The sequence below is a fragment of the Vicugna pacos genome, chromosome X (assembly GCF_048564905.1).
Source record: "Vicugna pacos chromosome X, VicPac4, whole genome shotgun sequence".
Lineage (NCBI taxonomy): Eukaryota > Metazoa > Chordata > Mammalia > Artiodactyla > Camelidae > Vicugna > Vicugna pacos.
In genome coordinates this window covers 107,776,673-107,792,831 of record NC_133023.1, presented here as the reverse complement: position 1 = coordinate 107,792,831, position 16,159 = coordinate 107,776,673, and the positions used below count along the sequence as shown (strand labels likewise).

At 37.0% G+C, this 16,159-nt stretch overlaps 1 protein-coding gene across 1 annotated transcript in view; it reads left to right on the top strand.

Moving 5' to 3' along the window:
* The window catches only part of PLS3 (plastin 3), a 76,100-nt gene that overhangs the window by 27,541 nt on the left and 32,400 nt on the right, over nt 1–16,159 (top strand). The window contains exon 2 of the mRNA XM_015250485.3: nt 14,683–14,766. Coding sequence (XP_015105971.1) covers nt 14,694–14,766 — 73 coding nt within the window. The 5' untranslated portion in view covers nt 14,683–14,693. The remainder of the gene's footprint in view (nt 1–14,682; nt 14,767–16,159) is intronic.

Genomic DNA, 16,159 nt, shown 5'->3' with positions numbered 1-16,159 from the left:
CATGGTATATTCATAGGAATTTTCTGTTCTCTCCCATAAAGGGTACTCACAACTAACCAGTTGCTTAATTTAGCAATTAACTAATTAGAATTGCTAGGCCAGTTAAAAAACAAGTCTTAAGAATACAGCAATTACCACATAGCTAATGCTTACCACATGCCGGGCTATGATCTAAAATTTGAACACTAAATCTAAATTTAAATCATTTAAGCATCACAACAATGTGCAAAATAGTTATTATTATATGAAGTAGTTATTATTATTCCTGGATGAGATAACAGAGGCACAAGAATTAAGCAGTTTGCCCAGGGACAAGCTAGAAAATTAGGGAGACAGGATTTGAACCCAGTCTGGCTTCAGAGCACTGAACTACTCAGCAGTTTTGCCTCTCAGTAGAAAATTCAGTTCAGCAAGTAGTGGCTTAGTTCCTATGTGCTAAGCTGCTAGCAAATGTATTTCCTACACTTAATAGTTTACATTTTTAACAGAAAACAAGATGTAGATATTCGCAGTAAATGCTCCAGCACCTAGTATTTGGGGTGTAAGTGTCATACAGACATGAAGAAGTATAGATTGGAATGAATAATAGAACTTAAGTGGTCTGAGACGTTAATTTGCCTTTCTGAGTAATGTACTTTCCTCGGGACGAGTGACTTGGCCTCTGGAGAGAATCTGGTTCCATGTGTTCTAAAATAAGCAGGTTACTTGGCTAATGTTCAAATTTTAAATAGGTATGTGGGTTGTAGCAATTTGACTTGAACCAACTTTAAATTCCCTTGTGTTCTTGCATGATTTCGGTGGAGCCGGAATGAAAAAATTCACTTTTCTCTAAATATTGTGAAGTTAGAATTTATTAATACTTGGCAAAATACTGTGAGGCAGACAGGAAGGGGATTCGTAAGCACTGTATCACTCTTCTGTCAGGCTGTTCTTTCTCTAGCAGGAAGTGTTATGACTTGCTCTCCTAAGTTGAAATCGTAAGAAGAATGTTGGGTTTCCAGATTGGCGTTCTGGGCGTGGGAGGTTCCTTCTTTTAGTGCTGGGAGAAAGGAACAGGTTTGCTCTCGTCCCAGAAGGGTAGTGATTTTAATGTTATTTTGTTAGGTTCTAACTTTTAGATTACGGAATATTCAAGCAGAAATTTACTTTAAAACTCTCGAAATCCTTTTTGTGTGTTTGGGTAGTTAAACATTTGGAGACAGTCTAAATCTTACGTGTTCAAGACAAATTTTTGAAGTTTAGAATCTAACCTGTTCTCTCTATACTCTGCTTTTATTTTGGGAATATTTTAGAGACTTTGTACTTTTTGAAAATGGGTTTTGAAATCCTCATTTTATAGCTGTATCCAATTAGATGCTCAAAGGTTTAAATGACAGAAACTAGTACTTTATATTTGGGGTGGGGTGGGATTTCAAATGCCTTTGATCCCTATTAAATGATTTTTCCAAATTCTGGGAAATAGAAGTTGAAGGTAGCTCTCATGACAGAATATGACAAACAGATTGATATTCTACTCTTACAAAATAATGTATGACAAACAGTTGTCCTAGTGTTCATTTCTTTTTTCCAAAATACATGAAAATCATTCATGATGAGCTTTTGGGGATGTTAGTATAGCATGGTAGTGATAGTGATTTCCCATGCTCACAAACTCACCAGGGTTTTCCATCACATGGTGATCATTACCAGTTTTATTTCTTCTTATTTCCATATAGCTAGTTTTTATAAATCTCGACTCTGAGTCAAGGGTAACCTCAAAATTACTTGTTCTTACTACACCCATACAAAGTAAAAAGTGAAGTATGAAACCAAAGAATCTAGTTTTCTCAATTAACGAGTACTGTATTTGGGAATATATAAGCAGGGTATGTAACACTGCAGGAGGCAATTTCAGTAACTCATAGAAAAGCTTTTGGCTTAGCTCAGCTTCTAAGCTGAAATTTTATCTCCAGTGATTTCTGACTTGTACATCATAATATTTTGAGTTAACTAGTCTGATCTTGCCTTGTGAGATTTTACATATATAAGGTTGCCCTTGGCTTCAGTGTTGATTTTCATAGGAAGGAAAATGGAAATACTCCTCAGGTGTGAAAGTTAATTTCATTAGAAGCAGATATATTTTGTCATAAGTTATTCAGATATTTTTGGAAAGTGGATTAGACCCTTTAAAAGAAGACTGCTGTTTCAGTCCAAGGAGTTAAGACACCTTAGCTTTGTAAAGATGGGGAAGGGTTGTCACTGTTGTTTTTTTGGGTTTGATAGGGGGTTCTTCATAACAGGAAAAGGGGCTTTGAGAATATGATGAAGATGTATGTTAAATATCTACTAAACTCTCATCTGGTAAGAATTTAAAGAATATCTTCAATCTGACTTAATCGAATTGAATGTTTCTATTACTGGAAAAATTATTAACTTATTTTTAAATAGCCATTGCTTAAAGATCTTATCTTTTTGTATTAAGAGGAAAAGAAGAAAGGAAACTTTTACTTAAAATGGAAGTATTGGATATTCCTCCAGGAAATGACACAGGATTGGGCACCCTTGGGAGTTTAAGTGACTCATAGATATTGGTACTTGAAAAATAGATTAAATAGAGGTATTACCAGAAAATGAACTTGTTTCTTAATAGCTCCGTAGGGTGAAATCATGAGATGTCTAGGGTTTGCTTTAAAATAATTCGAGAGAGAGAGAGAGGAAGGGAGGGGAGGGAGTGGGGGAAAAGGAGAGAGAACAGGAAGAGAGAATCAATGAAGCAGTTGTGGGGAAATCTTGATAAATGTAGAATCTGGATAACAGGTTTATCAGTGTTTGTTGTGTTATTTTCTTACCTTTGTATCCATTGAAAATTTTCATAATAAATTTAAATATAGCTAAAGTTTGAGATGATTTCATTTATTTCTAAATGATACTTTTATCTGTAAATTGCAGGTTTGTCAAAACATGATTTGTGCATGATGTGTATTATCAATAAAGGTGAAATGTGCACACTCGATCAGTAAAATTGTTGCAAGTAAAAACTGTTTCTGAGAAAGAAAATAAAAACCAAACCTTTCTGTTTGACTTTCAGCTAAATTCAAAGGACAGGTTGCAAACATCTTGAGGAGTTTTGTAGTATCCTGAAGTATTAAACAAGAGTAGATGGTTAAAGCATGCTAACAGGCCAAGTGCCTGTGAAGAATGTGGGAATATTATTGTGTCTTGACTATTTTGTTCCCAACTTTTTCTAGAGTATGCATGTTTAAAACCACACGAGACAACTATTTAGCCTGCATTATGTTTAAGTCTGTTCATTTTCTCTACTCGCCAACATCAGAGCTTATTTATTCAACAAATATTTACAAGGGGCTTATTGTGAGCCAAGATACAAAGCCAAATAAGATATCAGCCCTGGTTTCTAGAAGCTTGCAGACTAGCGGAGGAGATAGAGAAGTAGATGGTCATCGCTCACTGCGAGGGGCTGCTGGAGTTGGGGCAAGGGAGTTACTAGTTAGGAACCAGGACTTTGCAGCTCCTTTAAAACAATACAGGCAGAACATTTGAGGTGGTTTAGTTGGTGGCGGGTATTAGAGAGGTAGGAAGAGGGCTCAGATAGCTTAGTTTAACTCTGTGTGCCACCCCCCACCCCCCCTCCCCCGTCCCCCCCATGCATTACTTTGCAAATAACAGCTGTCTCTGCTCCCTGCCCTTCAGAAGACCTTCCTACCTCTCTCATGCATCCGCAGGCATTGCTGGAGCAGCAAACTTGCAGGAGATAGCCGTCCCTTCTTCACATTAAATCATAAGCTAATGTTTAAGTCCCCCTAACGTTTTTGGATACATCCAAGACAAAATTGCAGTTATAGGTAGGCGGCTACTTGGGGTTGGATAAAAGGGAGAGGTAGCCTTCAGTCACAGATAGAACCTTCCAAAGTTCATTGCTCAATAGATTTGGAATTTGAAACATATTTTGTCTTGGAAATAGTAGGTAAGTTTTTTGGGGTTACTTCACAAATATCCCTAAAATGGTAATGCTCTGTTACTCTAAATGCTATGTTTTAGTGTTCATAATATTTTAATCTAAACGAATTGTTGAAGCAGAGTTGCTAAATGTATCCAGATGTGCGTACTTCATTCTCTAGTCTGAAACCCGGTACAGCCTAACAGCATATATAACAGTGCCTCATGGGGAAATGCTGTCAGTTCTATTTGGGGTTATCTAGCGGTGTCCTCTGTTCAGTTTTACCAATTTGTGGCTGAAATGTCACGTAGAATTACCAGAAGATCTAGGCCTGAAAAACAACCTCGCTGAGTAAAGCATGCTGGACGTGTTGAGTATTGCTTTCATCGTAGGAGTTTGTTCTCCACATTGACCATGATGAACAATTTTTAATAACACTGACGTGCTAGAATAATAAACAGTAAAATCCTTCATCACTTCTCTCTGCTTTTACCTTTCCTCAACTTGCAGGGCTAGGAACCTGTGACACAGGTGAGGGCGTTTAGAGTTTGACTCACTTGCTTTGACTTTGAGAGCAACAAATCATTACATTGAGAAAGAGGCATATAACTTCTTCAGTTACTGCAGTTACTCGGGCCCACTAAAGAGTCCATTAAAGTTTTCGGAAAGGAAGCAAACAAAGCTCCAAGCCTCTTGAGAAAAATCAGCTCTAAGGTTAAAAATTAATCACTAAAAAACCTATGGTTACCGCAGTGATGGCTTATGTATGAACAAAAAATTCTAGTGTTTGGTTATAGTTATACTATGTTATTAGGACTAATAGAGTGGAAATGGTTGTTTACAGTACTTAGCATGAAAGAGGCTGAAATTAAGCGATATTGAATACAGGGGAGCAGGAGGGTGTCTCATAGGAATGAATGTGCCACAAGGGAAGCATTCGTGTCCTTGTTTTTTAAAAGCATGGCCTGTTTTATTGGCAGTAGCCATTTAACACCAATGTTTTGGAGAAACAACTTTTAGAACTCATATATACAGTCTTTACTGAACCTGTTTATTGCCAATGGTCTGTACATTTTGCACAGTTACCGTTTTGGTGATTTCAGTTCAAGGATAAAGTGAATCTCTTCTCCTTTGAGTAATGAAAACGAGTTAACATTAGCTAGAAGGGTGACTATATTTTCTGGCATTCGTTCATATTTCTCAACATCATGGTCATGTTTGTTAGGAGTTTTTAAATTCTCTTCCACAAAGTAGTGTGTAGCCGCTTTGTTTTTATTTTTATGGTAGGAGTGGTAAATTACCTTCTCTCTCACATACTCTTTTCTTAAAAATGTTTACATTTGCTGCACAGCTCTGTGTCTTGGGCAGTCACTTAACTACCCTAGGCTCTTGTTTCTTTCCTAATAAATAATAGTGATCACTGGATATTGGGCATGCTGGGAATTTTCATTGTACTCGAAACGTTGCAGTCAGTTGGAATTTTCTGAGCCATATCTCTGTACCTAGCATCCAGCATTGGATTATTATTGTGGGAGTATCCGAGAGGAAGATGAAGTGTAGACTCTGTTCTTGAGAAGCAAACAATTTTGAAAAATAATTAGACAAGTATTTGTGTGCCGTTGATGAAAGAATGGTTCTCTTTGATTGGGGAAGATTATTCTCTTTGACCAAGTTTGAGGATCCGTGTGGAGGAGGCAGATGAACTGAATCAAGTAGGATGATGGGTGTCCCAGGCAGACTGTCCTGACAACCAGTTGTATAACTATAGGAGGAAGTGTATAATTAAATTGCTAAATTTTGCAGCAAGGTTCTAAATCCCGTGGGAGTTGAAAAGAAAGAGCAGCAGGGGTGTGGAGTCATTGGGAAACATGGTTTGGGAGAGGGTGAGGCTTCTGTTGAACCTTGAATGGTGAGCAGAATTTGGATAAGGAGAGAAGAAGGAAGAGGAGGAAGGCATTATAAGTGTGAGGTAGATACAGAGAGAAGGAGTTCTTTTCAGGAGGGTGGGATCTAAGAGGAAGTGGGGGCAGGATAAAACAAAAGGTACAGATGTCGGAGTTAATAGGACATGTTCTAGAGGATGGTCATGATCAAAAAGCTAATTTTCAGTGTTGTTGAAAGATTGAATTGGTTAGATGTGACTAGTAGAACACTCTAGAGGACCAGGAATATCAAACAAAAATTAGACTAGCTGTTTAAATGTAAGAAATCATAGCTTCCCTGAAATGGGATGGATGTGATCAAAAGGGTGGGTTCTAGATGTGGACCATTTTGGATTCACGATATTTATTGAGAAGGCACTGTGTCCCTGCATTATACTAAGTGCTATGGGGAGTACAGAGATGAGTAAGCCCTGCTTCTACTTTAATAAGTTTATAGTCTTGTTGGGGAAATAAGTTCATTCAATAAGCCGTGGTTGAGGAAGCTATGTAATATAGCGTAATATTTGAGAATACTGACTTTGGTGTCAGGCAGAGTTGGGTTTGAGACCCTGCTCTACCTCTTTCTAGGTGTGTGACTGACAAGTTAGTGAACTTCTCTAAGCCTGCTTGCTTTTCTGTAAAATGGAAATAACAATGTTACATGATTCAGAGAGTTTTTCCGAGAAGTAACTTACATAATGTATATATAAAGCATTTAGCACAGTCCACATAAATAAAAAGTCCTCCATAAATGTTAGCTGCTATAATATAAACTTACAATGATATGTTATTATATTATCCTAATTATTATTATTACCTAATCTGTAGGTACTGTGATAGGGGTTGGGAATATAAGGATGAATGGGATATGGTCCCTTCCATCAAAGAGCTTTTATATAATAGTATTAAACGCTCTCCTTGTGATGACTGTATTTTCCCATTAAAAAATTAGTACATATGGTCTTACAGTAAAACAAGATATTTAAAATTGGAGCTGTCTGAAAGGATCAGACAAAAAGCTTCAATTACTGGCCGTAATAGAAGAAAACACACAGTTCTGTGAGAGTATTGGGAAGAGAGCATTTTTATCTCGTGTGAGGACACTCTGAAGAGACTTTCTCAAAGATCTTTTTGAAATGTGGATAGGAGATGGGTGAAGGGCATTCCACTGAGAGAGCCACAGAGGAGAAGGAATGGAGATAGGCAGACACATGGCCTGTTGGGGAGTAGGGTATCTCTACAGAGTGTGATTCCAGGCTGTGCAGTGCATGTAATGGGAGGTAACATTGGAAAGACAGGCAGGTAGCAATACAGAAGTGTATAGGACTTTGGATGTTGTGCTTAAAAGTTGGGACCTGCCTTTGTAGGGAATATATCTTAGCTCTGCTCTTCAAGAAGTTAGCAGTGTAAAGATTACACTGGGAGAGACAGGACTGTAGCTAGATTAGCTAAAAGGCCTTTGGAAAAGGCCAGACATGAGATGATAAATGGATATGATGGAAGAACCCAGAGGGCATAGTGATTTACTTCCATCTCCTTTGGTTTCCTGTGGCCAAAGTTCAGTCTCAAATTTGTAAACCTGGAGACTGAGGAAAGTAAAGAAGTTGAAAAGGAGACCCAACTTGACAGCAGAGATACTTGAAAAGGGGAGAAATAATATGGCAATAAGTTCAAATGTAGACACTTATACTTTGGTGACTGAAATTTTCCTCACTGACCTTCCTTTTCCCTTGGCCGGAGAGTCAAGTCCAGATTTTGAGTGTAGCCCTTCTAAATTCAGCCCTGACCTTCTGCTCCACTTGTGTCTGTCACAAACCCTAGGCACCGGTGCTCCAACCACATTGTCATTCTCCAGCTCCAGAATATCATCTTCTCTTTATGTCTCTGTGCCTAGAATGCATTTACCAGTGAAATCTGTCTGAGGAATTCTACTTATGTTTTAAGGTAAAGTTCAAAAGTCACCTTCTCTGGAAAACCTTTCCTCGAAGCCCACCACTGTCACCCCACCCCTCAGTGAACATGACTATAGTAGCGTGATGGCAAAAATTTTTCCATTTTCCCCCCACTGGACAGTAAGCTCATTAAGAGGAGACTTTGAGTCCTAATTCTCTGTTATCTGCAGCACACAACACCGTGCCTGGTACATAGTAACCCTTCAATTAAGGCTTGAGTATAAATGAATAAGTGGGTGAATATGATAGACATTCAAGTTGAAATCTTCTAAAGTCGTTTGGAAACACAGCACTGGAGCTTGAGTAATCAGAGTTGAGGGTAGGTGAGCTTTAGCACAGAGGGTTGCGCACCCATCTGACCTGGAGATGTGTGCTTACCTACTGGGGAGGAGCTCTGTTGGTACTGGTAGGTATGTGAAGTGTGGGTGTTAAGAAGCACTGCCTGTTCTGGACAGAAGAAAGTGACAAAGCCACAAACACAAATAATGTATTTGTCCATGTTTTGTCCACCCTCTCTTCTCCATGATACAAATTTACCAGCTTAAGTGTGTGTAGCCAGATCTCCAATTTAAGTCACCAGCCTTGCTTTCCCAGTTCTATTTACCTGGCTTACTAGTAGCTGGATAAAGTCTATGGTGAATATCCCTTGCTTTTATCTTTTAGCTGCCTTTCAATTTCAAGGAAAAAAAAACACAAAGTTCATAATCAACTCTGGATTATCCATGGTTGAGTCTCCCATTGTGCATGCCCTGCCTCCTGACCCACGTGGTTCTGTGTGACACAGATGAGTAAATAGATTAGTCAGCTGCATTCCTAACGTGAATCACCTTAGGGGATGAAAACAGGCATGCCCCCCCCCAATCTCCATCAAATACCTTTCAGAATTTGAGTAATAGTTTCAGGTAGTTAGTTGTAGGTACACCTTTCTCAGCAAAGATTTGTGTTCAGGGTTTAAGTATAGTTAAACGAGCCAGTGGAGTGGTTTCATAATTGCCGTATTGTTAGTCAAACTCTGTAATTAGGGATGACTTCATAGGCATAAGATTCCTCTCTGGGTGACGCCCTGAATTCAGACCCAGTTGTACACCATATCCTTTTATGACAAAACAAACAAACAAGGTTTTGTTTGCTTTTGTTTCATTCCCTTATTTGAAAATCTGTTTTCCTGTGTCTCAGATGTTTAGGGAGAGAGAGGGTTTGCTTTCTTCCTGCTGCTTTCCCTTTATAGAGAAGGCATGGGCGCTAGGAAACTGCATAGGAAACAGAGTTTGGGACAGATCAAAGTGCTGGCAAATGAGAGAATTCAGAAAAAGGCAGAGATCCTGGAAGCTTTTATTAGTATTTCATTTGGCTAAATTTAAATGGAGAGGGAAAGTATCTTTTTTTTTTCTTCCTTTTTTTTTTGGTATCAGCACCTTCTCTTTCTCTTTATGTAAATAACGTTCACTTTTGTGGGAAGACAGGCTGGGGAAAGGACACATTTCAACACATTTCAAAAGTCAGACTTTCTGCCTAGCAATCACATACTGTGAAATTGAGGTTAAACTTGTATTCAGCATGGAGTATTTAGTTTTTACCTCTTCACCTTTTATCTTTCATTGCTCGTGAAAAATAAATGTGCAAAGTAGAAGGAATGTGCCGATATTGAAAGCTGTTAGCTATTTTTTTTAAGGTGGCCCTGATATAAAATTAAAAAAAAATTTTTTTTAAATAGCTCATGGCCACTTTTCAAGTTGTGTTCAGAAACTGGCCTTATGCAGGAACCAAATTGAGTCATGGGTAAAAAGTAGCTGACAGATTTTCGCTAGTCCCATCCTTCTTAAATTACTTTGACTTAAAGGCTCACACTTTTTTATATATGAAGGAGCTCTGTTATATTCTGTAGTCAATAATTATAGGGCAAATGACGTCTAAGTTTTCATATAGTCCATTTAAAAGGTTCTTAGTAGAATTTAGGCCTTATATTTATATAACATTGATTTATTTCCTATTTTCTTCCAGTAAGGATTTGAAGCTGCTGTATAATACTTTATAGTTGAGGGCGTGCCTTCACATGCCATCTTTAATCTTCATGAGGACCCTAGGGAAGTAGGTATTATGGCTATTTTCAGATGAGGAAACTGAGACTTAGAGAGATTAAGTAAACTCGCTCATAGACGCACTGCTAGGAAGTAGCAGAGCCGGGGCTCTAATTGATGTCTTCTGATTCAACGTCTGTCTTCCCATCAGAACATACATCCTTGGGTGGGGAACCACAGTTTGCCGCAGGCAGTAACCGCAGGGCCATGATGAAGTCAAAAGCCCCAGTCTGGGATGTTTTACTTGCTTTGAGAGAAAATGGCCCTAAAGTACAATGAATGCCGCATGAAGAGGGATAGAGCTTTCGTAATTTTAGTTTGTAAGGTTTCTAGAAATCTGCTGTTGCTACCTACCTGGCGGTATTCCCTAAATTATTTAAATGAGATATTTTCTCCCAGGATAGTACTTAATTACTTGATTTTCTTAAAGTTACCATCAAGTACCTTTGAGTAGTCTTAAGGACAAACCTTTCTGTATTCATAATGGGGGAAAAAATCTACATTAAATAGCTAATTTACATATTGTGATTTTTATCAACTGAAGTGTTACATTTGACTTTGTATTTCTTTGTTTTAACTCGGGTACTTCAAGGTTGCATTTATTTATTTACTTTCAAATAATTACCAATTAATGAAATATATTTTATTTAAGTAAGAGACTCCTAAATTAAACTATTTTGTTATCGTGGACCAAACAAATGTTTGGGGAATATACACGTGTTCTAATTCTTTTTATTATTCAATTGTGCCTCTTCATGTCTCCTGTAGATAGAAAAAATCTGAGTTACAGGTGTAAAAGGGGTCACTTTAGGCTTTTATTATGATAATTAGAAATAAGAAATTAGCAAACTTGAGAGTCTTTTGGTTTTTTTTAATGATGCATTGTATTAATATATATTTTTAAGTAAGCAAGTGCCTTGAAATCATATCTATGAGATAAAAGTATTTTCTAATTTTGTAGGAAGAACAGAAGTACTGCTCTCCTGGCCCGCCTGAGAAGGAATTAATCCTTCAAATCTCCAGAGTCTTTCCCCTTCTATACTTTCTATTACAGCCACTAATTCAGTTTGTGTCCAATTATAATCATCTACATCTTTGTCTTCCCCAGGTTGTAAATTCCTTGAGGGCAGGAACTAGGCATATAACACATGCCTAAAATATAGGTAAAATTGTGGGAGGATAAAGGTATATTGTGTTGGGAGAGGGGCATAAAGAAGAAGGAAAGATTTCTACCCTGTTCAGCCCTGCTGCCTGCAAAGGGGAGAAATGAGAGAAGAAGGATTGATTCAGAACCCACTGGTCGCAGGGATTAAAGGGGAGGCGGGGTGGGGCAGGGCTATGTCTAAAGCCATCTTGGTCTAATTTTCTCTTGTAGGAGAATAAAATCGTCTTTTTTTTTAACTCACATCCTTTAGATTATTATTAACTCACAAATTGCCTAAACTGGAAAGGACCTTTAGAAATAAAGTAGAGGCCACATGGTTTGGATTTTCTGAGACAGTCTCACTTTCAAACTTTCTGTGCCGTTGTTCTGCATGGTATAATTCGTGGAGATGGGCAATAATTCGTACTGAAAGCGTGGTTACTTAAAATGTACGTGAAGAACAATTGGAGTAAAGCCTTTATAGTATTTTTGTAATCAGAAGTGTTGGACATCATATTAGTAACATATACAGTACTTTTTAAAAGTACTATCACTAGTTGAAGCTTAATTTATGAAAAGTCACTTTTTACTCTTAATCTTTAAAATGACTGCTTCGTATCTAACTGAAGATCTTTCTTTACCTTATACATCCTGAGACTGTTCTTAAAGGTATTTTTACCCAACTTACCTACTGAGAAGTTGTCTGTCTTTAGTGACATTTTAACATCATAGGTGAGAAAAGTTTATGAACAGACAAGTTCTGCTTTATGTGTTTAAAATGTCTGTGTTTATTTGAGTTTTAAAAATATGAGTCATTATAAATGTGTGTCGCATTATGATGGAAACTTAGCTAATAGTATCATATGATCATTTTAAAATCCCAGGGATTTGAGAAAGCTAAGTTTGAATTCCAGGTCTGTGGTCCTCTGAGCCTATATTATCTAATAAGAAAAAAGAGGATAAGCATCTTTACCATATAAGGCTGTTACGAGGGTTCGGGCAAGTAATAGGAATACAAATTTATATAATGTAGGCTTGGCACACAGCTAAATGGATGAATTTATGAAAGTCCTGTTTTATTGAGTGCCTTACTATGTGCCTGGCACTGTGATAAGCTCTCAGGTGACAACTCTGTGTGTGCGAAAGACAGATGTGGCCCAGCTCTCTTGAGCTTCTCTGGACTGAGTATTAGTTGTAATGGCAAAAAGATGAGTTGGCAAGTAGTCTCTTAACTTTTAAAAAAATGTCTTAGAGGGATAAATATAAGATCTCAAATTTGTGTATTGTATAGTTGGTGAAGTTTAACACATAGAATACTTATTTGGAAAGGCAACAGATTTAGGGCAGTGAAACTATTCTGTATGATACTATCACGGTGGCTATGTGCTATTATATATACTTGGTAAAAAAGGAATAGAGTGTCCAACACCAAGAGTGAGCCTAATGTCAACTATGGACTTTAGGTGACAATGATAAGTTCATCGACTGTGACAAATGCACTGCTCTGGTGGGGATGTTGATATTGGGGGAGACTGCAAGTGTGAGGGCAGGGGGTGCATGGGAACCGAATTCTCTGTACTTTCTGCTCAATTTTGCTGTGAACTGTCTTAAAAAGTAAAGTCCTTAAAAAGATTAAAAGAGAGAGAAAAAAACAAAGCCAAAAATAGAAAGATTTAAAGAGAGAAAAAAAGCCAAAAAAAAACCCAAACCCAACACATAATCGTTTTCATTCCTTCTGTCCAAAAATTGCTAATAGGTTTGTATGCGGGGATTTTCCATTGTGGTGCAGACCTCCCTTCTTGATTGCAGGGCTCAGTCAAGTTTTTCTGTAAAGGTCCAGATCATAACTATTGTGCACCAAGAGGCAGAATCAAGAATATTATATTAATAGCAAAGATTTAAATATTATTTCCACAATTTTTACTGAAAAAATTCAAACTATAATAATAATTAGGTATCTTTGTTGGTAATACAAGTCCACTGATTAGAGGAATGAAGTTCGTTTTTTTTCTGGGGTATTTCACTTAATTGGGATTCAAACATTTGACTGCAAATGTTTATCTGCAAAAACCATACTTAGCTTGGGGGCCATACAGAAGTGAGTAGTGGGCCCAATTTGGCCTACAGGCCGTAGTTTACCAACCCCTGTCTATTGGTTAAATAGGTAAAATAGGGCCAAATCAGAAAGGTTATAAACTCACATCATATTAATAAGTTATATGCACAAAGATGTGTTGATTAGCACACCCTTCTGTGTGTTTCTTTATCAAAGCCAAATGTAATTTGTTTTAGTTGACTACTCCTTTAATGTGAATGATCGATAGGTATTAGTATGCTATTTAAAAATCAGTTTTTCAAAGTGAATGATTTTTCAATGGCTTAATGGGGGAAAAAATGGTAACTGCGTGAGGTGATGGCTGTGTTAACTTACCTTATTGTGGTAATCATTTCACTATGTATGTATATCAAATCATCACAGTGTACACCTGAAACTCACAAAATACTATATGCCACTTACATCTCAATAAATGGAGAAAATGGTAATAGCCAGTAAGATAGATAGATAAATGATAAATGGAAAACTCTTATTTTACATGAATCTTTAGTCACTTACTTTGACTTAGTTTTGACACATATAACCAAGAATTTCTATCATCGCTGGATACCTTGCCCCTTCCTTATACGTTTTGAATGTAATGTAAGATTTTATCCTTGAAAGGAAGATTCGGGAATATCTTTTTCTGAATAACTTTTGGTAAATGATGACTTCTCATTTGTTTGTTTTCTTTATTAGGGCTAGAAATGTGGGAACCTATTCAGATGGTTTTAGTAGTTTGCAATTCTATCCAAATTATCCCTAAAATGAGAGTTCTCAGGAGTGCTAATATATTCATCACACACAAAAAAATTTGTCTTTAAAATTTTTTTATTACAATTTTATTGAGATATAGTTGATAGACAGCACTGTATAAGTTTAAAGTGAATGGCATAATGATTTGATTTACATACATCATGAAGTGATTATCGTAAGTTTAATAAACATCCATCCTCTCATATAGATAGAAAATAAAAGAAATAGAAAAAAAATTTTTCCTTGTGTTGAGAACTCTTAGGATTAACTCTCTTAACTTTCAAATATAACATACGGCAGTGTTAATTATATTTATCATGTTGTACATTACATCCCTAGTACTTACTTATCCTATAACTGGAAGTTTGTACCTTTTGACCGCCTTCATGCAGTCCCCCCACCCCTACCTCTGGTAACCACAAATCTCATCTCTTTTTCTGTGAATTTGTTTGCTTATTTGTTTTTGAAGTATATTGACCTACCACACTATGTTAATTCCTTGCTACTCAACATAGTGATTTGACATTTCTGTACATTTCCGAATTGATCACCATGGTAAGTATAGTTACAATATGTCACACCATACAAAGATGTTACATAGTTATGGACTATATTCCCCATACTGTACATTTCACACCTGTGACTCACTTATTTTGCAACTGGAAGTTTGTACCTCAATCTCCCTCACTATTTCTCCCCCCAACCCCAACCCCTCCCCTCTGGCAGCCACCTGTTTGTTCTCTGTATCTATGACTCTGTTTCTGTTTAAAGTCTTAGACCTTTTTGATTTCTCTTTAGATCGTCTTTAAATGGATGAGATGGCTACCACTCAGATTTCCAAAGATGAGCTTGATGAACTCAAAGAGGCCTTTGCAAAAGTTGGTAAGTATTTTTGGTAGAGTAACTCTAGTAAAGAAATCTTTCTTGGTCCCAATCGAAGTTATTTCTCTAGAGAATTATATGAATGGTTAATCGTGAACCTTAGGGCAAGACAGTTAAAATCAATGGGATAAAGTTTTAGAAGCTACACTTTAAACTGTGTTATTCCTAATTGCATCTAGTATCTAATATGGTCAAAGGTTTTTAGTCCAAGGTCCCAGTCTTTAACTGGGGGCTGCCGTGGCTCCTGAAATTTTTAGACAAATTCTGTGTTATTACCATATTTTATGTATCGTATTTTTCTGAGGAGAGGATTTAGAGCTTTCACCATATTCTCAAAGGGATGCGTGACCCCTGAAAATGTTAAGAACCATTACATGATGTTTCACCTCTGCCTGTTTAACTTGGCTTTGTTGCCTTTTTCATGCATTTTCTGTGCCTTTGGATAATGAAGACTGTTCTACTTTCTCAAATTAAGTTAGCATCAGTATAGGATGGGAAGACATAGCATGCCATTTGATTTATCCTTTAACATCATATAACATGTCTTAGAATTTAGCAACTATGGAAGCAGTTTACAGCATCTACATTCCAAGTTTCAGTGCTCAGGTCAAGTCAGTAGAAGATCATGAGAAAACAGGGTTAAGACCCGATTATTGGTGTGTCAGCATGAGTCAACATGTGCTTAGAGAGGTATCTATTTGGTATCTCCTTGATTAAAGGGTATAAAGTTTAATTATAATGATTTGTTATTTAAATCAGAATCTACCCTTTGACCTACGTTGGAAACCTCATTGGTGAAAAGTGTGGAAGTGTACATCTCTATTCCCATATATTTATAAGCAACATTTTCTGTGAAGGCATTTTGTAGTTACAGCATGCCTTGGGAAAAATAATGACCCCCCAGCCAGAGTGACTATTCAGAATACCATCAGAATTCTAACAAGGAAAAAAAAATCAAAGAGTTCTGAATCTAACACAATTTTGTGTGTGTGTATACAAAGAAAAGGCAGTCAGTTAACTTGCCATAGGTACCACTTACTCTAAGAGCAGTACTCAGTCTAATATTAGATTGGTTATGAAAAAACAGCAGGTGAATTCTTGGCTGCAAGATTTTTAAATCGCATTATTCTGCAGAAGTTTTTATCATAATTGTTTCAGGATTGCATTTCCGTTGAAGCTTCTGTTTTACTTACATTCATCTTTGAGTGTTGGGGACAGCCTAACTTTTTTATGAGTAGAATTTGCGGGTAGGGACCTTATTATTGCTACTGCTCAATGTTCAAGACCTCACCTCCTCAAATAAATGTTTATTGTTGAATACAGGCCTTGGTCTCATGTGCAGCATCTTGGAAATATTTGTATGCTATATTTTTAAAAAACCGAAGTTAATTCA